We start from the raw sequence: 21,549 nt of genomic DNA on the forward strand, positions 1-21,549 counted from the left end.
CACAGTAAGCCTATGAGACAGGTAGTAAGCAGTCTCGATCTCAGACAAGTCAAGTGGTCCCCCAGCTTCGGTGTCGCATCTGAGATGCCAAGTCCAAAGCTTTTGCTATCATACCATGTTGCCTCATAGAACATGATAGCTGGAAGGAATGTCAGAAAATAACTGAGTTCACTCCCTTTAGATGTCCAGGGAGCTTAGACAGGAGGAAATGTGTCTCTTGAAATAAAACCCATTTCCTGAGAAAATATTTCTGTTCTCTTTGAATAAAAACAAGGTAAGGAGAAATACAATAACTACAGAATGTATAACAAAGATAAAAACAGACTAAAGTAAGTGAGAAAATATCAGCTGTTCATATTTGAGCCACACTAACATAATTAAAGTGAGAATGCTATCCAAATTAATTTATTTATTCAGTACTGACACCAATCAAACTACCAAAGGATTACTTTGAAGCTAAAAGAACCCCCCCACCCCAATCTGGTGGAATAAGGAGTCAAGATTCTTCAAAGAAATAATAAGAAATATCAGAAAGGAAGTGAACCTAGTAGTCCAGATCTTAAACTGTACTACAAAGCAGTGATCATTGAAACTATTTCATATGAAAAATGGAAAAGTCAGAGGAACAGATGCTATGCAATAAACAGAAGGAAAATAATACAGTGATACAGTGTTCAATGAACCCCAAAACCTCAACTTCTGGTATAAAGACTACCTATTCAACAAAAACTAGGTAGAAATCTAAAAAGCATTCTGGAAGTAATTAGGTTTAGACCAACATCTCACATCATATTGCTAAGATAATCTTTAAGTAGTTACATGGCCTAGATATTTTTTTTTAATTTTTTTTTAATTTTTAATTTTTTAATGTTTAACAATCACTCCCATACAATTGCGATTTTATCCCCCCCCTACCCCCCACTACCCCCCTCCCTCCCCACGACTGCATACAATTCTGTATAGATTCTACATATACTTTCCTATTGAGTATATTTTCACTATAGTCATGCTATGTAGTCAGACTAAGATGAATGAAAGAAATCGTATAACAAATCAGAACATGATACACAAACATATACACATACACAGACATGATCTGCTACATTATGTGAGTGACTTCCATATTTCTCTCTCTGAGTGTGGAAGGCATTTTGCCTTGAGAACCACCATTGGGATTTTTTTTTTTTTGTAAGAAGTTCTTGTGTTATTACAAAATTCTAAGTCTACCAGAAAAAACTCTCACACACTGTGGTCGTTGCTGTGCATAAAGTTCTCCTGGTTCTGATGGCCTAGATATGAAAAGGAAGGAGGGAGAGGAAAGAGAGAGAAACATTTATTAAGCACCTTCTATGGGCCAGGCTCCATGCTAAGCCCTTTACAAACATTGTCTCATCTGATCACATCTTAGAGCAACAAGGAAGAAAATACTTTTTTTCAGTGAGGTATATGGAAAGAAATCATAACAAAACATGGAATTAAAGAGGATAGAGAAGGGAAAATAGATCACTTTACATAAAATTGAAAAATTTTGCGCAAAATCAATGCATTCAAAATTAACAAGGAAATAACAGTTAGCTAGGAAAAATCTTTACAACAAATTTCTCTGATAAAGACTTGATATTCAAGACATATGAAAAACCCGTTTCAAACATATAAGACAGCCATTCTCCAACAGATAAGTGCCCCAAAGAAATGAACAGGCTATTCTCAAAGGAAAAAAAATTAAGTAATACATATGTGGGGGGAAACATTCCAAATCACTACTTTGAGAAATGCAACTTGAAATAACTGAGGTTCTACTTCACACCTATCATATTGGCAAAGACAACGTAAAAGGAAAATGACAGGGGCTACAGGAAGACAGACACACTAATGGACTGATGTACTGCTGGTAGAACTGTGAGTTGGTGCAGTCATTCTGGAAAGCAGTTGGGAACTATGCTTAAAAGGTCACTAAACTGTACATACCCTTTGACCCAGTGATACTACCAGTAGACCTACAGTCGCAAAAGATCAAAGAAATAGAAAAAGCACCCATGTGTACAAAAATATTTATAGCAGATGCAGCAAAGAACCAATAATAAAGTAGGCAATCATTAATTGAAGAACCCCTGAAAAAATTAGATTATTATGAATGTAATGCAATATAATCATGAAATGATTTTACAAAATAGATAGTTTTAAAGAAACTTGGTACCACCTCACAACTATAAGACTAGCTAACAGGACAGAAAAAGAAAATGACAAATGTTGGAGGGGATGTAGAAAAACAGGTACATTAATGCATTGTTGATAAAGCTGTGAACTGATCCAAATGGAGAACAATTTGGAAGGATGCCCAAAGGGCTATATGTCAATCCATACACAACCTTTGATCTAGAATACTACTACTATGTCTGTATCTCAAAGAAATCAAAGAAAAAAGAAAAGGACATATATATACATATATATATATACACGATGTACCGATTCCCACAGTTACTGTATACAATCCACAGGGCAACCTATAGACCACAACTCCTGAAGCTATCTTGTTACAGATATAACAGACCAAAAACACACCCCTTAGGAACACCCCTCTCCCTTCTTGAAGTTTCCAGTATGAAGCCTGTGAAGAAGGTTGTATGTTATATTGCCTAATTCGCATATTTGCCACATAATCCAATACTTTTCCTATATAAGATTAAGCATCAGTCCTGTCAGGCTATGAATTCCTTAAGGAATTCTGTCCGCCATATTAGCATTACAATAAACCTTTGCCAACTTGACTTAAAGAATGCTTGAATGGGTGATTTCATTCCAAACCACCCTTTCCTATATTTTGGTCCTTGAGGAGTCTCTGAACCTCTCAAACCAAATCAAAAATAGCAAGGAAAAGGACTCATGTATATATATTTATAGCAGCTCTTTTTAATGGGGCATAGAACTGAACACTGATGGGGTATGCATGAATTAGGGGATGGCTGAACAAATTATGGTAAATAAATGTGATGGAATACTATTGTGCATTTTTTTATTGTTTAGTTATTTCCAAATCTTCCCCACTGGAAGTTTCCTTGACAAAAATACTGGAGTGGTTTGCCAATTCTTTCTCCAGCTCATTTTACTTTATAGTTGAAAAAAGCCGAGGTAAACAGGGGTAAGTGACTTGCCTAGGGTCACACTGTTAATAAGTGTCTGAGGCTGAATTTGAACTCAGGTGTTCTGGACTCCAGACCCTCTGCTTTGTCCACTGCACCATTTAGCTATCCTACTGCTGAGCACTAAAAAATGTCAAGAGAAAATTTTAGAGAAACCTGGAAGGATTTGTATGAATTGATGCAGAATGAAGTGAGCTGAGCCAGAACAGCAATGTATAAAACAAACACATCCATAAAAACAGCTTTGAAAGAATGTAATACTGATAATGCAATAACCTACTACAGAGAAGGGATGGATTGTGGTTACACATTAAAATACATTTTTAGACATGGTTACTACTGGACTTTGTTTTGTCTGACTATGCATATTTGTTACACGAGTTTTGTTTCACTTTTTTCAATGGGGGAGGGGAGAAAGGTTCAAGAGAAAACAAAATTTTTTTAATTGGAAAAAATTAAAATATTTTTTAATGGGAGGACTGGCTAAATCTGGGGAAGTCCAGGGGGAAATTTACTAACTGAAAAATATAAAAATAAATTTAAAACTAGTCTAGACCAAGAATTCTTCACCTGTGCAGGGATTTTTTCATAAATTTTTTATACTCTATCTCACTATAATTGATTTCTTTTATAATCCTGGAGTCAGCTGGCGTTGAACTTGGAGAGAAGAAGATTCAGAGTTTGAATCCAATCTCAGGCACTAGAGAGGTGACCCTGGGCACTTCACTTAACCTCCACCTTCCTCAGTTTCTTCAACAGTAAAACGGAGATAACAGCACCTCCCTCCCAGGGTGGCTGTGGGGATCCTCCCTTAGTGCCTAGCTCACAGCAGGCACCTAGCAAACGTCTGCTCCCTTCCTCTTCCTTTGTCATCCTACTTTATTTTACGCATTTAAAAACATTATTCGGGGAAAAGGGGTTCATGGGCTTCACCAGACTTCCAAAGAGGTCCGCGACACACAAAAATGGTTAAGAACCCCTCCTCTAGAAGGTCTCCAGGGACCCCGCCTCCTTTAAATCCTATTCTACTCTTAGCAAAGGTGGAAACGTTCTTCCACTGGCCCGGAGACGGTGTGTGTGGCGGGGGTGGGGGTGGAAAGAGAGGTGCCAGCCCGCCAGTCTGGAGACGGCACTCAAGTCCTGAGCTTGCAAGGAGCGAGCCTAGCCACTCCCCAGGGGATCCCGAATCCTTCCCGGGAGCCCAAAGCCTCCATCCCCACCTCTGTCCGGCGAGATCCCAGAGAGCGGGTAACTTACAAGCCAAGTGGTTCCCATGGCAACTGCACGCTTCCGAAGGGGCTTCTTTTGCTAGGCTTTTAGCAGTCTAAAGATATGCCTCCTTCACACGCCAATCAGAGTTCATTACAGAAAGAAAAGCGGCAGAACTCTAATTGGACATGTGTGGCTACGTTCCTCGAAGTTCTTTGTTTCTTTCCAGAAAATAGGATTTTTGGATTTTGGGGTTTTTTGACAGTGGTTCTTCTGGCTATCTTGGAGGGCACCTAAAAGGAGAGGCGGGGCGGAAGAGTGTATATCCCACAAGGCAGTGCGGCAAGACCTCTACTTCCTTTTTCCTCCATCTTGGAGTCGTGGAGGTGAGTTGCGTCTGTGTTCCTCTCTCATCTTCCAAGTTAAATAACTTGGTCCGGGACAGGCCGGCGACCCAGCTGCTCACGGGTGCTGGTCCGCCGCGGCCCGGCTTATGATCACCATGGTTCCCAGTGTGGAAGGCTAGGGGATGGCGGAGATATTGGGTGGATGGTGGAAGGCCCACGGGCCGCCTCGGGAACGGGCTTTTGCCAGCCGCTGGGTCGCGAGTTCCCGGGGCAGTCTGGAGGACATGGTTTGGCAGCATCTCCAGCCTTGGGCTTGGCTTTACCTGCAGCGCCGGCTGCCGCACTCCTTCGCGGTTCTGCCTTTTCTTTCGATCGTTCCCTCCTCGCTCCCAGAAATTAAGCATTTATTAAGTGCTTACTGTGTGCCCAGTGCTGTTAAACTCTGGGGATGTTAAGTTAAAAGAAAAAAAAAGCAGTAAACTCCCGATCTCTAAGATCTTAACTTTGTTCTGGGAGAAAATTGCATACGTACACACTAGTTAAATTGAGTACCGGATTATTTTATACATATATGTGGAGGATGTACGGTTAAAATTTAGCAATGGCCTTCATACAGAGGAATAGACACGTAAACTGAGCCTTGAACGCATCTAGGGATTTCAGGGGAAGGAGAACACTCCGGGCCCCGACCCGAAGCGATGGTTTGTACCTTAAATAGGCTAGTCTGGTCGCACGAGGTGGTTTGGGGGAATGGGGAAGGGATTAATGCTGGATTTCCTGAGTGCTTTTTTTGCCCCCTGCCTACTTTGTACAATGTCTTTCTCCCCTATCTGGCTTTAGGTGCGCTTCTCCCCGCTGCCGTTTTTGGTTTTTCCTTTGATTAATGCTCAGGCTGTTGAAGCCTTATTCTGTATCTTGCAAATTCTCATGTCTTTGTAAGTGTAGGTGAGATGTATGTGCAGTGAATACATCTGTCAGTGGAAATGTAGGAGGAGTTGGTGGTATCTTTTTACCCCATTGAAACAAGACCAAAGAAAATTCAGTCTAAGTTTAACAACGTGTAGCATCATATTGCAAGCATCTAAACTGAATTTTTTTTTAAGGCCTGCTGGAAACAGGACTTGTAGAACAGCAAAATGTCTGGAAGGTAAGAAAGTATATTTCACTATCTTATGTTTATTTTTTTCTCTTTGATGTTTTCTCCAAGATTTCCTATATTCTATCCTTCAGTAAAATCAATATAAACTTAAGATGTTTTTGGTGGGTTTCATAAGCCTCACAAATGACAGTGGTTGTCTACATCTTAGACTGTGGTCCAAGGCCATTTTTGCTGGCTACAAGCGAGGCCTACGAAACCAGAGGGAACATACTGCTCTTCTGAAAATTGAAGGAGTCTATGCTCGGGATGAAACTGAATTCTATTTGGGCAAGAGATGTGCTTATGTATACAAAGCAAAAAAGTAAGTGCCTTTTTTGAGCTTGGCTCAAGAATAATAGAGCATTTAAACTAAAACATTTAATTTTAAGGAAAGGTAAATGAAATATTTGTACTAGCATGTTCAAATCACAGATTGCTTTTAGCGTCAACATAAAACAAGACTATAAATATTGTTGGGTCTTCAGCGGTACCTCAGGGGAGGATTATAATGTCACTCAGTAAACATTCCAGTGAATACCGCCTACCAACTATGGTACTAAATACAGAGAATAAAAAGATAGGTATAGGATAACCCTTGCTCTCAAGGAACTCACAGTCTAATGAGGAAAACTGGAGAGTGAGGAGGGGACAGGTTTTGAAAGGCTCTCCCTGCCAGAAAGGATTTTTTCCATTTGATCATAGAAGTGATAGGGAGTCACTGGAGTTTATTCAGTAGGGGGATTGATGCAATCAGACCTGCATTTTGGAAGGATGGAAAGGAATGGGGAGAGTCTTGAGGCTGGGAGACAGACCAAGTTATTTGACTGCATGTGGTGATAAGGGAAGAAGAAAGGCATATGCAAGAGATGTTAAGCAGTCAGCAAGAATTGGCAACAGATTGGATATGGGGGAGGATGAGAGAGAATGAGAAATTGAAGGTGATATCTCATTATACTTGAGAATCAGTAACAGAGATACTTGAATCCAGGTTGCTGATAGGATCATCAAATGAAACAGTATAGAGGGAGGGCTCAGGACAGAAAGCCCGGTAAGATGCTCAATACTTAGTAGTCATTATGTTATTATGAAGATCCAGTAAATTAGGCTGGGGAATGGTACTCAAAAAATGTTTAATTATTATTGACATGACAAGAAAGATGAGTATTGAGAAAAGGTCATTAGATGTTGTGATTAAGAGATCATTGGTAATTTTGGATTGATTAGTTGCTGTTAAATGATGAGATCTGAAGCTATTTCTAAATCCAAAGATTCCTGAATGCACCCCCTTAAATCAGTAGGCTATAGCTAGGATGAGTTGCTTTTTAAAAAAAAAAGTTCCCCCCAATTTGTAAAAAAAAAAAAAAAAAAAAAGTTTTCAACTTTCCGCTCCAAATTCTCTCCCTCCTTCCTTCCCTCACCTCCCTGAGATAGTTGGTAAGCAGTCTGATACAGGTTATACATGTGCAATCGTTAAATGTTTCCATATTCGTGATTTTGTGAAAGAAAACTTGAATCAGAAAGGAAATGAAAAATAGTTTGCTTCTATCTGCATTCAGACTCCGTCAGTTCTTTGGAGGTGCATAGCATTTTTCATGAGTCTTTTGATGACTGTGTTGCTGAGAATAGCTAAGCTGTTCACAGTTCTTCGTTGTGCAGTATTGCTGTTACTATGTACATCTGCTCACTTCACTCTGCATCATTGTAAAGATGGGTTTAAACTGAATATGGGAACTAAATTGAGGTTTGGAAATGTTCCCATTGGAAGGGTAGCTTTGGGAATGGAATAGTTTTCCCAACTTGTGATTTGAGATAATCTACTTGTACAAATTTGCTTTGAGCTTCATTGAGCATTGTTATTGTGGCTTTTATTGGTTAAGTTTCTGGGTATTTTTTGTCTATCAGCAACACAGTGACTCCTGGTGGGAAACCAAACAGAACAAGAGTTATCTGGGGCAAAGTTACTCGAGCTCATGGAAATAGTGGAATGGTTCGAGCCAAGTTCAGAAGCAATCTTCCTGCCAAGGCCATTGGACACAGGATCCGAGTGGTGAGTAATTCAAATGAACAGATCATCCTTCTGGTGTCAGACCTCCCTTGTTGGGCAACTAGAAGATTTAGTGAATAAAGTGCTCACCCTGGAGTCTGGAAGACCTGAGTTCAAACGCTAATTGAATTAAGTTGGTGATAGTAAAGAACTTACGCTTTGAACTTATCCTGTTAAACTAGTGGATCTGAGTCTTTTGAACAAACAAAAGAAAGTTTTAGGGTTAAATGTTAAAAATGAGAGTGGGTTATAGAAATAACTTCTGTATTCTGAGAAGTTAATGATGTTCTGAAAAGAAATTCTATCCACATTCAAGAATTACCCCTGCCATGTATAGAAAAATAATTCAGTATTAGACATGCTCATGGACAAATATAGTTTATATATAGTACTTGTACTTAATTTCCTACATATTTGTTTAAAATTTGTCTTCTCTCATTAACCCCTCAATCCCCAAATGATGTCTTGGGGAATTTTACAGATTTTGGCTGGAGTAATCAGCTTAGGCTAAGGGAACACCAAAAGAAGGCTCTAATTTAGCTCAAAACAAACAGGTATTTCATGATGAGCTCTGGCTCACATAGGGACGCACCAGTTTGCAATATGCTTTCAAATCACCAACAGCATTTGATCTTTAAATGAGTCCTTAATCATATCTGTAATCATAGTACACATAATACCATCCACAGTGTTTATTAAGATTCTTTATATACTATATTCTTCTACGAATATTCCCATAGAATTCAAGTCTTACTGTCTTTGGATGAAATTATAGTAGAATGTATAGCATGCTTAGCTGTATTTGCCCCGTCAAATGCTACTCTATTAAGTTGGTTTCAGTCTTGTCTCTGCCCTTACGCTGGGGGCATCATGACTCTGGACAAGTTATTTAATCTCTGAGCTTTAGCTCTGTTGTCTCTAAAAAGGAGATGATAAGTGTCTGTCTAGCCTCATTGGGTTGCTAATGACTATTAAGAGAAAAAGTAAACTGTTCTAGAGAGTGCAGTGTGCACCAAACATGTTTTTCGTAGGAAATGTTAAAAACCAGCAGTTTACCCCTTTTGTGTTCAGTGATGGACGCCTATTGATACGTGGATGAAATGGGATTGTTTTTTAAACTTTGCTTTAACTTGAAATGGGCTTGGAATCACTCAGCACTACCATCATTATTTCATATTTAGCTACATTTATTTACATGCAGTGTTATTGGGTGTTTTCAGAAGGGGCATGTCCCTCTCTGTCCCTGGAAGGAAACAAAATAGGATGCTTGAAACTCCTGACTAATTTAGAAAAGCATAGTATAAGTTTTGGGCCTATGAGAGAGGTGTGTTGTCCTTGCTAAGGTGTCTTTGTTTCTTCAGATTGCTTGTCTTTTTTCAGTTCTTGCTAGCCAAGACTACAAAGTAAATTTTTGTTATTTTATGGCCTTGTTAATAAAGCCTTGTTGGCCCACTAAAAAAAGTGATGATTTGTTAGTGTCTATATCCCTTTGGAAGATAAAATTAACTTGTATGTTAATTAGTCATTACTCATCTCTTACATATTATTTTTTTTCTTCCAGATGCTCTATCCCTCAAGGATCTAGAATATGAAAACCGATTAAATAAAATTACACATTTTTTGCAAATGTTTATTTTGTTTTGAATGCCTTTTTCCTATTCAAGATCTATTTGTTGGTGGCTTTTTAAAATAAATATTTACTGATCTATTTTGCTTTTATATCACTTATATTATGAAACTAAACATCAGTATAATTTCACAGCATTCACTTTTGTTACTGTTCTTTCCATATATGTTGTGGATGTGGGTGTTTCTTGGTTCTGCTTATTTCACTTTGTATCTTGTCATATAGGCTGTGGTAGATTTTTCTGACAGTCCCCTTCATTTCTTACAGCACGATAGTAAGCAAGACTAGAATTTTTGTTAAGGTGGGTGTGGCACTGTACATCTCAGCTACTGGGGAGACTGAGGCTGGCAGGTGTCTTGTGCTAAGGAGTTCTATGCTGCAGGGACTGGGATGGCAGAACCAAGTTCAGCATCAGCATAGTGAGCCTCAGAGTAGGAGGAGCCAGCAGGTTACCTGAGTAATGAACCAGCCCTGTTGTTGAGAAGCAGGAAAGGTCAAAGCTTCTATGCCCACCAGTGAGATTAGGGCCCTGTGCTTCCAGCCTGGGCAAAATAGTAACCCTAAGGTTTGGTTTTTTTTTTTTAAGAGTATAATTTTTTTCCCCAAATATCTGGTGATTTTCCTGCTGAGATACACCAGGTACAAAGATAAGTAAAAGAAATTTCAGAAGGCCATCTGTGTGACATTTTAAAATCTTTACATTCTAGCTAAACTGGCATCCTTGCAGTTTGCCACATATGGCATTCTATGACTCAGTGCCTGAAATGTTCTCCCCTTCACTTTGCAGAATTCCTTGCTTCAAGACTAAGACCCACATGAGGTCTCTCCTGAACCCCTTAAATTGCCAGCACCTTCCACTGGAAATTACTTTGTATTTACTTAAGAATCTTAAGAGTTGGAAATTACTTTAACAGCCATCTAGTCCAACCCATAACTGACAGAAATCTCCATTGTAGCACTCAGCAAGTTGCCATCCCATTCTCAGCTTCCAGTGAGTCAGCCATGTTTATTTAGCTCCTTCTATCTACCAGGCACTGTGCCAAGTGATGGAGATAGAAAAGCAAGACCATTCTTGCCCTTGATCTCATAATCAAAAAGGACAGACAAAATGAAAACACATTTATTTTAAAAATTATATACATAGGATAAGTTGGGATTAATAGAGGAGACACAAGAGAGGCTTCAGGAGAGGGTGAAATATTAGCTGGGAATTGAAACCAGGAAGAACCACCTTCTAGACAAGAGGGATGGCCAGTGAAAATGCAGTTGGGAAATGGGAATGTGGTGGTGTGTGAGGAACAGTGAGGTCAGTGTCAATGGAATGATGACTGGGTATGGAAGGCAGAAGGTAGAAGACTTGGAAAGGGTGGTGGTCAGTATATGGAGTATTTTGAATACTAAATAGGGTTTTCATTTGGTCCTGGAGGTAATAGGGAGTCACTGGAATTTATTGATTAGGAGTGACTTGGTCAAACCTGGGCTTTAGGAAGGTGATTTTGACAGCTGAATGGAGAAAGTAGAGTAAGAAGACATCTGTGGCAGGCAGACCACAAATGTCTAGCGGGCTATGGCAATAACCCAGGTGTGAAAACAGATTCCACCATCTCAGAAGTCCTGCTTGGAGAGTGTCAAATGGGCAGCTGACCTCTTGTTAAAAATGTCTGAGCTAAGCAATGCCTTTCATAGTAATTCTGAAACAATTCTGCAGACATAAAGATAACTTTAAGGTATCTTGAGTGACTTAAACAGAACTATTGTGATGTCAGTGTATACCCTTAGGAGTATTGAAACCAACTGGTCAAGGGTGACCAAAAATCTTTCTGTTCATTGTTTTAATGAGTTCCCATTTCTTTGGCCAATATCCTGAGTTTCAAGGACTTGAATTTCTTCTTGAGTTTTGAATCTTACCAAAAAAACCCAGCTGATTAGGTCTTGTGTAATAATTAAACTAAGGCTTTCAGAGGACGACAGCGTCTCTATTACATTAATTAAACTCGAAAAGGTTTTTCTTTCAAGTAAGACCAGAGGCCTCAAATAAAGGCCCTTCCATAATATTGTAATTCTGCAAAGCTAATTTTTTTTTTAAAAATTCAAGTGTAAGACTTTATTGAATTTCATCTTATTAACTCCATGCTGATATACTAGCCATATCTTTTTTGGATTCTATCATCCTACGTATTAGATACTTTTCCCAGCTTTTTGCTATCTTGAGATTTGATAAGGATGCTATCTATACTTCTATACAAGTAGTCTGTGGGACTCTTCATTGGAGACATCTTGTCAAGTTAGCTATGAATTAAGGCTACTCTTAGAATACAGCCTTTCAACTAGTTCCAAATCCATCTAACAATTAATCTTGGTTTCCTCCAATGGAGTGAAATTTTATTGAGGGTAGGGACTTTTCCTTTTTGTTTTTCTATCCCTAGTTACCACAGTGCCTGACCGCAATTAATGATCATCTCCTCCCCTAGCACCACACCTATTGGAGCCATGTTAAAAGTCTCTGAGCTAAGCAGTGCTTTCCATTTTATAGTAATTTTGAAATAATTTCACAGAGACAAAGATAATTTTAAGGTATATACAGCACCTACTATATATGTGTCAGAGGTGGCTCAGAGCCTGAAGTCAGGAGGAGGATCTAGCTGTGTGATCCTGGGCAAGTCACTTCTTTTTGTCTTAATCCACAGAGGGAGAAAATGGCAAACCACTCTTAATATCTTTTCCAAGAAAACCCCATAAACAGTATTGGTGTGCAATATTTGTGTGCAGTTGTGTCCACAGGGTCAGGAAGAGTTGGACATGATTGAATAACAATGTGCCAGGCACTATGCTAAATGCCTTACAATATTATCTTCTTTGACAAACTTTAGTGGCTTCTTATAACTTGTAGAATCAAATATAAAATCCTGTTTATTTTTTCTAGGTCTTTAAGATTTGGTCCCATCCTTTCTAACATTAATTCCCTCCATGTACTCTATAGAAAGCTATATCCCCTACTTGCTGTTAATCATACAAAACACTACCTCTTGAATATATGCTTTTTGCACTTTGCTCTCTCAAGCCTGGAAATACACTCCTTCCTCACCTCTCTGCTTCTTGGAAACCTTGGAGTCTCCTCCGGTGCTCAGCTCATTTCCTGGTCCTACCATGTCACCTCCAGCTACCCTTTTCCCAGCTCCACCTTGAACGTGTTGTTTTTTTCCTGTTAGAATGAAATCAGAGACTGTCTTGCTTGTATTTGTGTCTTAGCGCTTTATGCCAGTGGGGTTAAACTCAAATAAAAAATGAATTCCTGGGGCAACCAGGTGGCACAGTGCATAGAGAGCACTGGCCATGGAGTCAGGACACCCTGAGTTCAAATCCAGCCTCAAACACTAGCTGAGTGACCCTGGGTAAGTCACTTAACCCTCACTGCCTCAAAAAAAAAATTTCTGCAACCACATGCTGACTTAGAAAACCACAAATTAACATTATCTACACTGTGTTTTTATTTTGTTAAGCATTTCCCAGTTACATTTTAATCTAGTTCTGTGTCTGTCTGCCTCTCTTTCCATCTCAACTGCCTTCTCTGAATGTGGACTTTGAGTTCTTCCCTCCCCGTCAGCTGCTCGTGTTTCTTCCTTCAAGATTACTCACCTTTCACCTGTGTTCTACGCATTTCCTCTCTACACGTTTTTATCTACCTGTATTTGTGCATGTTACGGGGATCCTTGGGCGGGGGTCTCATTCACGTTTCTCAGCAGCAAGTGCTGCAAAGGCACGTTAGCCGTGGGGAAGCAGCGCCGCAGCCACCTGGCACCGTCAGTTCTTGTCTCAGCGGCAGCCCCGCCGACGGATCCTCCCTGACCGCTCCAGGTGTGCGCATGTTTAACACATATGTGCGTACATACGTCACGTGTGCGTAGACACATTATAACCAAGTGTATTTTTCTGCTCCTTTTAAGAAACAATTTGTCCTCGTAAAAAAAGACATGCTATCCTACAGAGGAATGACAGAAATGTTAAAAAATTCAACGTAACAAAGCAACAGCAACCACGTCCGGCCATTTATGCGGAATTCCACGGCTGCAGTCCCCCATCCCTTCTCTTTTTTAAAGAAGAATTTGGAAGTTATGGAAGTGTTTGTTGAAAACTAGAAACAAAGAAGTTAAAGTAATGAATTTGGGGGGGGGGGCGGAGTGCGATGTCACGGCTCTTCGAGTCCAAGCTTGGTCATTACAAAGCGCTCCGTTTCAGTTTCTGTTTAATGATCACTTATCAGGCGCCCAGCCTCCGCTCTCCAGGAGCTCCCACCCGGCTGGGGGGCCAGCGGAGCGGGAGCCGGGAGCTCTCTCCCAGTGCGCAGCCCGCGGCCGTCCGGCGGCTGCCCGCGTCCTCCCCGGGGTCTGGCCTGGGGGGCGGGAGGTGCCCACCGCGGCAGGCAGGCCCTCCTCGCTTCCTCCCCGCAGGCAGTGCGGGCTCTCCACCAGCAGGTGGCCCCCGCGCTCCACACAGGCCTGTCGTGCGTTTCCTCCACCACACGCTTTGCTCCCGATCTTTAACAACGTGTTGCACGGAGTTCCTCTCCAAAGTCCTCCGCGTGAGCCTCAGCTCCGGACAAAGCTGTCTCGCTTCTTGCTGCCACAGAGCACGGATAAACACATCCCATTTAGCTTTTTCAAAAAAATGGCTTGATTCGTACAATTCGAGGAGTAATTCGTACCACACCTACAATTCGAGGGGACTGAAGCGCTGAGCCAATCAGAGACCGCCTTCTCCGGGAGGCATGACGTCATGGCGCACACGCAGACGTCCATGATGCGCTAGCGTCACGCGCTCCATGGTAACGACGCTCGGCAGGCACTTAAAGAAAGATGGCGGCCGAAGGAGGCGGAGGTCCGGGCGGCCGGCGGCCGAGCGGACCTCTGTGGACTCTGCTGCTCTTCCTGACCGGCCTTCGGCCGGGCATCGGCGCCTCTGCTTCGGTCTCCTTGAGCGGCGGCTCCCACTGCCATCACCACGTCCCCTCCGCGGATGAGGTAGGGATGCGGACGCCCGGCCGAGCTGGGGAGAGGGGGCTCGGCATCCCGGCGCCCGGAGGGTCGGAGCGGCGCCCGGAGCGGTCGGGCGGGAGCCGAGGGGCGGGCGGCGGGGCCCGGGCCCGGGCCGGGGTTCGCTGCCTCGCGCAGGCCCCGCGGCGCTGGGGGCGGGGATGCGCCGTCTCTGGCGCTGTCAGGTTTACAAAGCGCTTCCCTCCGCACTGCGCGGTGATGGAGGGAGGTGCCGGCAGCCCCCCGGGAGGGCGGGCGGCGGAGCGTTTGGCTACAGAAGAAAGAAAGAAGACGTAATGGAAGAAGGAACGATTGAATCGGAGAGAATGAATGAGAGGGAGGAGGAGGAGTGAAAGGAAGGAAGGCAGAATGAATGAATGGAAGGAAGGAAAAGGAAAGCAGGGGCGGAGAAGGAAGAAGCCTGGCCGCGTGACCTTTGTCAGTGCGGCGAGTCCAGACGGCAGGTCGGGATCCATCCACGATCGATCGGCCCCTCTGGTATTACGCATCGGCGCCGGGCCGGGTGCCAGAGCCAGACGGATGCGTAAAGGAATCCATCGCTGCGTGCTTGCGAGGAGCTTACGTTCTAATGGGAGGGATGAGAGGTGCACAGGTGCCAAAAATGTGTGCGTAAATACGAGTTAATAACGTACCTGTGCGGCTAACCTAAGGTGGTCAATGACTGGTGGAAGGCTGGGGGCAGAGGATCGAACCCTAGCCTGGAGGTCGGAAAGACCCGAGTCCAGATCCAGCCTCAGACCCTTGGCGCGTCACTTCACCCCCGCTTGCCTCAGTTTCCTCATCTGTCAAACGCAGATAATAATAACACCTACCTCCTTAGGGTTGTTGTGAGTTTGAGAGGGAGAAAGCTAAGCTGTTGGGGATCAGGGGACTGAAACAGGAAATGCTCCATGGGGAAGGAGATGCCTGAGCATACTGGAGGAAAAAGCTGATGTTAGGAGGGAGAGCGCTCCCGCTGGGGGGAAGTGATTTGCTAATTAATTTATGAAGTGATGAAATGGGGCAGGCACACTCCAGGAAAGACCAGCATGGCAGGCCAAAGTGGGCTACGATCACAGAAAGTACAAAGGGAGAGGAAGTACAGAGGCAGACTGCTGGGGACTAGGATGTGTCAGTAAGAGAATGGTTATCTGGAAAGTCACTGAAGTAACTAGGGATTGGATTGTTGTTGGGAGCACTGAAGGAGCATGGACCTGCAGGAGATGAAAGAGTGCTGGGGGTGAAAGTGGGGGCAAGAGAGCAGGATTTTGAGGTCTTATTTTTAGAGGGTTTGATGGGGGATGGACTAACCCATATCCTTGCCACCTTGGGGTAAATTCATTAACATATGCAAGTCATCTCAAAGTTGTTAGTAAAACTTTTAAAATGATCATATCCACATTATCTCAAAGTTTTCAGGACCATTTTGTTACTGCAGATTGTATTGTATTACTGGTACTTATCTGAGATTTACAGATCATAGGACCAAAAGGCCCTAACCACAAGACTTAGAAGGCTTCTCCTGAGTTAGCACATATTTTCAGGAAGGTTAATATGATACAGTTTACAAATGTGACTGCTAGGTTCCCCTTTGCAATCTTACTTCCTGCTATTTATAGTGGCCACCTATACATTTACTTACTATCCTGGGGGCTGGGAAGATGATGGTCAAGAAGACCAGAACAAGATAGAATTTTAACACAGGGATGGCCAGTGTCATCAGTGGGAATAGAGAGGCCAGTCTGGCAGGATCTCTTCCCCTCACAAGTACAAGGTTTCATGCTGCCAGGGAACATTAAAGTGCCTACTTTGTACCAACCTCTGAACTAGTTGCCGGAGAAACGAAGACAAAAACAAAAAAGTCTCTGTCCTCAAGGAGTTTATATTTCTGACACATAGTAGGTGCTTAATAAATGTGTATTGATTGATTATTGATTGAATGAGAGAGTTAGTATGTATATGTAAAATACAGAATGTATATAAAATACAAGGAAGTTTGGAGAGGAAGGAAGACATTTTGGGGGGATATATCTATAGATAAAGCTATATATAGCGATAGCTGAGTCTTGAAGATTAAGGGGTTTTAGAAGCAGAAGTGAAGAGGATGTGCATTCCATGCATAGGGGACAGTCAGTGTGAAAACAGCAAGATGACAAGTTTAGCTGGACTGATCATAAAGTGGGATCAAGGAGCAGTGTATGATGAGGCTGGAAAGGCAGGATGAGACCAGATTATGAAGGGCTTTAAATGCAAACAGGAGTTTATATTTTTTTATCTTAGACATTGTAGAGAGCTACAGGAATTTGTTGAATAGAGGAGTAAGAAGGTAAGACCTGTGCATTGGGAAAATCATGTTGGCAGCTGTATGAGGATGGATTATAGTGTGGAGGCACATGTGGCAGGGAAACCAGTTAGGCCATTGCAGTAGTCCAAGTGAGATGTGAGGTTATCAGAGGAAAAAAGGGGGTGTGTACAAAAAATATTACAAAGGTAGTCCTAATAGGACTTGACTACATATTGGATATGAAGAGTGAGAAAGAGAGAAGACCTGAGGATGACATTTGGTTTTGTTGACCTTTAGTGACTAAGGAGCATGGTGGTGCCCCCCACAGTAACAGGAAAATTGTTGTTTGTCTTTTTCCAAGAGGACCATGACATCAGGAAGGTGATGCCATGACTCACAAATGAATTTGATTTAATTTTTAAGTGAATTTAATTTAATTTAAGGGCTTCATTCTCTCCTCCAGAGCCATCTAGGTCCAGTGGCAAGATATAAATCAGGGTGACTGGAGATGACTCCCATGCAGTGGGAGACCTTGGCCTTTTTAAGCTAAGGTCTTTCTCAGTTTTCACTTGGACTGAGGCAAGGCCCATTCAGTGATTAAGGCTAGATAAGAAATGAGCTGAAGAATGACCCCTTTTACCTAATAAAAAAAGCAACTACTATCTGGGAGGGGGAAGACCCTCAGGGTTTCTGACCAAAACAGAGACAATTAAATTACTTTAGGAAAGTAAGGGAGAGGAGAGGGCTGAAGAGGAAAGATAATGAGGTTGCTTTATTTCGTTCCAATCTTGAAACTGAACCTGAACCTCCAGACTGGCCAGAATCATGCCCATCCAGCAATGTGGAAATGAGGGAGAGTTCTTTTTAAGCCTGGGGAACTGCCTCTGTGAAAGATTAGAAGTAGACGGCAACATAGCTGTTAGTACAGTTTTACTGGACCAAAGCAGTATGCTTGGAGAGAAGGGAATAGATGTGACCAGATATCATTTAGGTAGAATTGACATCTCTTGGCAACCTGTTAGGTGAGGAGTCTTGGGGAAATGAAGAGTTGAACCTAATTCCAATATTTCAAGTATGGGTGACTGGGAGAATAGGGGTGCCTTTAAAGACATTTGGAAGAGGTGGAGGTGGGTGGGAGGGCAGAGATGAGTTCAATTTTGGACTTGTTAAATTGAAAATGCTTAGGGGACATTCTAGTGGAGATGTTTGAGGTAGATAAATACATATATGAAGCTCAAGAATTGTTGCATACAGTTTTTACAACTTTGAAATAATCAGTTTTGCCAAAGGGAAAATTCCACCTAGGCATTTTCTCCCTTAATTGGTCAGGGTCTGGCACCTGGAGTTCATTTAGCAGCTAGCCTGAGTTATCTTAATAAGGATCCACTACAAGCATGACATGAATCACGTCATCAAATGGGTTGTGTCATTCAGTTAAAGCACGTATTAAACTCTTAACTGTGTGCTAGGTTTAGGAAATACAAAGACAAAAATTAAATATTCGCTATTATCCAAGAGCTTATATTCTGCTGTGAGGAAAACAGTATATAGACAGATAAGTAAAATCTGAATGATGAATGAAAAAGCATTTGTTAAGTGCTTACTCTATGCCAGGCCCCAAACTTGACTGAGGATACAGAAAGCAAGGCAGCCCCTGGTCTGATGGGAGAGACCACACTTAGAGGAGATTTCAGTGGCAAGTCATATGTGAAGGTTTTATGGGGTACAGAGGCATCTTCTTTAAGGTCACTTCCACAGATAAAACTGTATCCAATTTTGAACCATTAACTGAGCCAAGGCCCAAGTCCTCTTTTCTTTGTCTTCGGTAGTTTTGGCTGCCAAGGAGGCCAGGGCTTCAGAACACAGGGAAGCAGTTACGAAGAACTAATAGATTGGCATGGCCCTAACCATAGCTGTGATTTATTGATGGATAATTTAGAGGCACATATATTTTTGCAGGAGTAAAATAATCATAGAGTTAAGTAGATTTTATAAAACTATAAAGATTTAAGTTCCTCATTTAGTTTGTTAGTAAATTCCTCTTTAGCTTCCTGAAATGTTGCTCTTTCCAGCAGCAACAGAAGTTATATTATTCAGTTCACATGTATCACAAAAGTAACATTCCTAACCACAAATGCCTGGCTACAGAATAAGATTTCTAATGCAATCTCACTTTTGACAAGCAGGGTAATAGCTGTAGATGTAATCTAGTAGAATAATAGATTTAATAGTTATCTGGAAACTTCCCGTTACACTCTTCCCACACAACCATACCCTGAAATTTGGCAGTAGCAACAAATGTGCATGTAAAAAGTCTAAGAAAATACACTGGTTAAGTGACCGGCCTTATCCACTTGAATTATGTTCAAGAATTATGTTAAGATTATTGACACTTTCTATGACTTATAAGTTCCTCTTTAAAAAAAAAACTATAAAAATAAGCTCTGGTAGTCATCCCATTTGTCTCTGACTAACAAAAAGCCAGTTGCTAGCTTTGGAAATAAATCATTATACTCTGAAGTTTTGTGTCTCAGACTTTTCTATTTCAGGTAAATTAAGTTTCAAGATTTCATTGTCCACAAGCGTTGCTTCCGTGGATGGTAGCTGCTGAGGTTAGACTTGGAAGCCGGTCAGTGTTGGGGAGAGAATTGCTCTTCCTAGGGCTCTTGGGCTTACATGACCTTCAGTGATAGTTGTTCAGCAGTTCTCTTGTTAGTAGTGAGGATAGTGGGCTCCTTCTTCACAGGGCATTGGTCTTGACAGGACATTGCTATTCCCAGGGCTCTTGGATTGAGGCTCCTGGATGGCTTCCAGTTTCTAGGGGGAGCATTAACAGATGGGGGAACTAACCAGGAAGGACCTCCAGTAGAAGGTGTCATTGGATTTGAGCCTTGAAGGAATTAAAGATTGCAAGGAGATGGTGGTTAGGATAAACAATGGGGGCATGAAATGGGGTGTACAGCTAATATCAAGTACACTATTTTCGCTGCAATAGTATAATGGGAAATCATTCTAGAAAAATAGGTTCATGGGATCAGAAATCTAATATAGGAAGGGATCATAGAAGTCATCTATTTCAGTCCCCTCATTTTATGTTATTTTAAATTTTTTCAGTTAATCAGCATTTATTTCCTCTTCTCACTTCCCTCTCGCCCCACCTCCCCGAAAAACATAAGAGCAGCAGAAGAAAAATTGGGGAAAGAAATGAGAGCAGTGCTAGAAATTTATGAAAAGAGAATTTAACAGTTTGATAAAGGAGGCACAAAAAATACTGAAAAAAAATAACTCCTTAAAAAATCAGAATTAACCAAATGGTTAAAAAAAAAAAACTTCACTGAAGAAAATTAAAACCTGTGTAACAAATGTTTGTAGAGTCAGGGAAAACAAATTCTTACATTGCCCATATTTTAAAAAATGTCTCACTCTGCATCTTAAGCCCATCATCTTTGCCAAGAAGTAGGTTGCCTGATCATCATTGGTCCCTTAGAATCATATCAGTCCCCTCATATATAGAAAGTAGCAGAGTCAGAATTCAGCCTTACTTATTCAGTCCTTTTCCCACTTTACTATGCTGCTTTGTTAGAGTTATCAAAATGTTTAAAAAGACAAGTTCTTGACCTCAGTTTTAGAACCAACCTCTGCTCTAAAGGTATCAGTTTCTGGGCAGGTGGCAATCTGCATTGATAAAGGGATTTTACTCATCTGGAATTCCCTGCACCAGTGAAATCCAAGTCTAAGGGTTCCTTCCCCTACATGGATTTAAAATCATTTGTTTAGAGATAATAGTTAAACTTGTGAAAGCTGATTAGATGCCACTTGGCACAGCAGGAAGGCTGTTGGATTTGGAAAAAGGACCTGGTTTTAGATTCCAGTTCTGTTCCTCAATGACTTTTTGACCTTGAACAAGTCACTTAACCTCTCTGGGCCTCATTTTGCATATCAGTCAAATATAGAGTTGGCCGAGAAGACCTCTAAAGTCTTTTCCAGCTCTGAATCTGTGATCTAAGAGAAGAGGGCTCAGCTTAGGGTACTTGGGGTACAATGTGGGGTACACCCATAGTAAGGGGATGATTTCATAAAGAAGTATTCACAGAGTTAGAAAGAAAATCAGGAAAAAAACTGTCAGAAAAACCCAGGAAAGAGATCATGCAGAAGGAGGGTGAGATCAGCAGTGTTAAATGCTGAAGAGAGATGAAGAAAGATATGGTCTAAGACCATATGGTCTATGGCCTTTGTCTTGGACAGTTAAAAGACTGTTGGTATCCTTGGAGAGAGCAGTTTCATTTGAACGGTGGGGTCAGAAGACTAATTGTAAAGAGTTATACCATAAGTGGGTGATGAGGAAGTGGAGGCAGTGACTAAAGGTGGCTTTCTAGGAGTTTGGCAGTGAAGGGGGGGAGAGGAGAGACAACTATAGAAGAGAATGGTAGGGAGGAGTGAAGAGCAGTGAGGTGGTGCTGTAGATAGAGATAGAGATAGAGCAATGGGCCTGAAATCAGAAAGACACATGAGTTCAAACCCAGCCTCAGATACCAGCTGGGTGACCCTGGATAAGTCATTTAACCCTGTTTGCCTCAGTTTCCTCCTCTGTAAAATGAGCTGAAGGAAGAAATGGCAAACTACTTTAGTATCTTTGCTGAGAAACCCCCAGATGGGATCACTGACAGTTGGATGCAACAACAGAAAGGAATGAAAGTTTTTTTTTTAAAGGATGGGAGATATCTTGGCTG

General features: G+C 41.7%; 3 protein-coding genes across 6 annotated transcripts in view; 2 read left to right on the forward strand and 1 right to left on the reverse strand.

Moving 5' to 3' along the window:
- IQCG (IQ motif containing G) overlaps positions 1-4,541 on the reverse strand; it is a 76,164-nt gene extending 71,623 nt beyond the window's left edge. The window contains exon 1 of one of the 2 annotated variants that reach the window (XM_072613727.1): positions 4,398-4,541. The gene's annotated coding sequence lies outside the window, so the exon portion shown is untranslated. Of the gene's footprint in view, positions 1-4,360 lie in introns of both variants that reach the window. The other variant, XM_072613728.1, reaches the window with a different exon arrangement.
- Positions 4,538-9,586, forward strand: RPL35A (ribosomal protein L35a). 2 transcript variants are annotated; one of them, XM_072613729.1, is made up of 5 exons: positions 4,538-4,735; positions 5,800-5,843; positions 6,004-6,156; positions 7,737-7,881; positions 9,440-9,586. In XM_072613729.1, the coding sequence occupies exons 2-5, from the start codon at positions 5,833-5,835 to the stop codon at positions 9,461-9,463; spliced, it is 333 nt and encodes a 110-aa protein (XP_072469830.1). In that variant the 5' UTR covers positions 4,538-4,735; positions 5,800-5,832; the 3' UTR covers positions 9,464-9,586. The 2 variants fall into 2 exon arrangements, with proteins under 2 accessions (XP_072469830.1, XP_072469831.1); XM_072613730.1 differs by having other exon boundaries at positions 4,723-5,397.
- Positions 9,587-14,289: 4,703 nt separating this feature from the next.
- LMLN (leishmanolysin like peptidase) overlaps positions 14,290-21,549 on the forward strand; it is a 60,087-nt gene continuing 52,827 nt past the window's right edge. The window contains exon 1 of one of the 2 annotated variants that reach the window (XM_072613723.1): positions 14,290-14,523. In XM_072613723.1, the coding sequence (XP_072469824.1) occupies positions 14,359-14,523 (165 nt within the window). In that variant the 5' untranslated portion in view covers positions 14,290-14,358. The remainder of the gene's footprint in view (positions 14,524-21,549) is intronic. The other variant, XM_072613724.1, reaches the window with a different exon arrangement.

This window comes from Notamacropus eugenii, chromosome 5, assembly GCF_028372415.1.
Source record: "Notamacropus eugenii isolate mMacEug1 chromosome 5, mMacEug1.pri_v2, whole genome shotgun sequence".
Lineage (NCBI taxonomy): Eukaryota > Metazoa > Chordata > Mammalia > Diprotodontia > Macropodidae > Notamacropus > Notamacropus eugenii.

What these genes read in the sequence shown, in the direction of transcription:
- RPL35A (XM_072613729.1), top strand. An exon ending in TATGTATACAAAGCAAAAAA is followed by an intron (nt 6,157 to 7,736) that starts GTAAGTGCCTTT and finishes TTTGTCTATCAG; the next exon opens with CAACACAGTGACTCCTGGTG. An exon ending in TTGGACACAGGATCCGAGTG is followed by an intron (nt 7,882 to 9,439) that starts GTGAGTAATTCA and finishes TTTTTCTTCCAG; the next exon opens with ATGCTCTATCCCTCAAGGAT.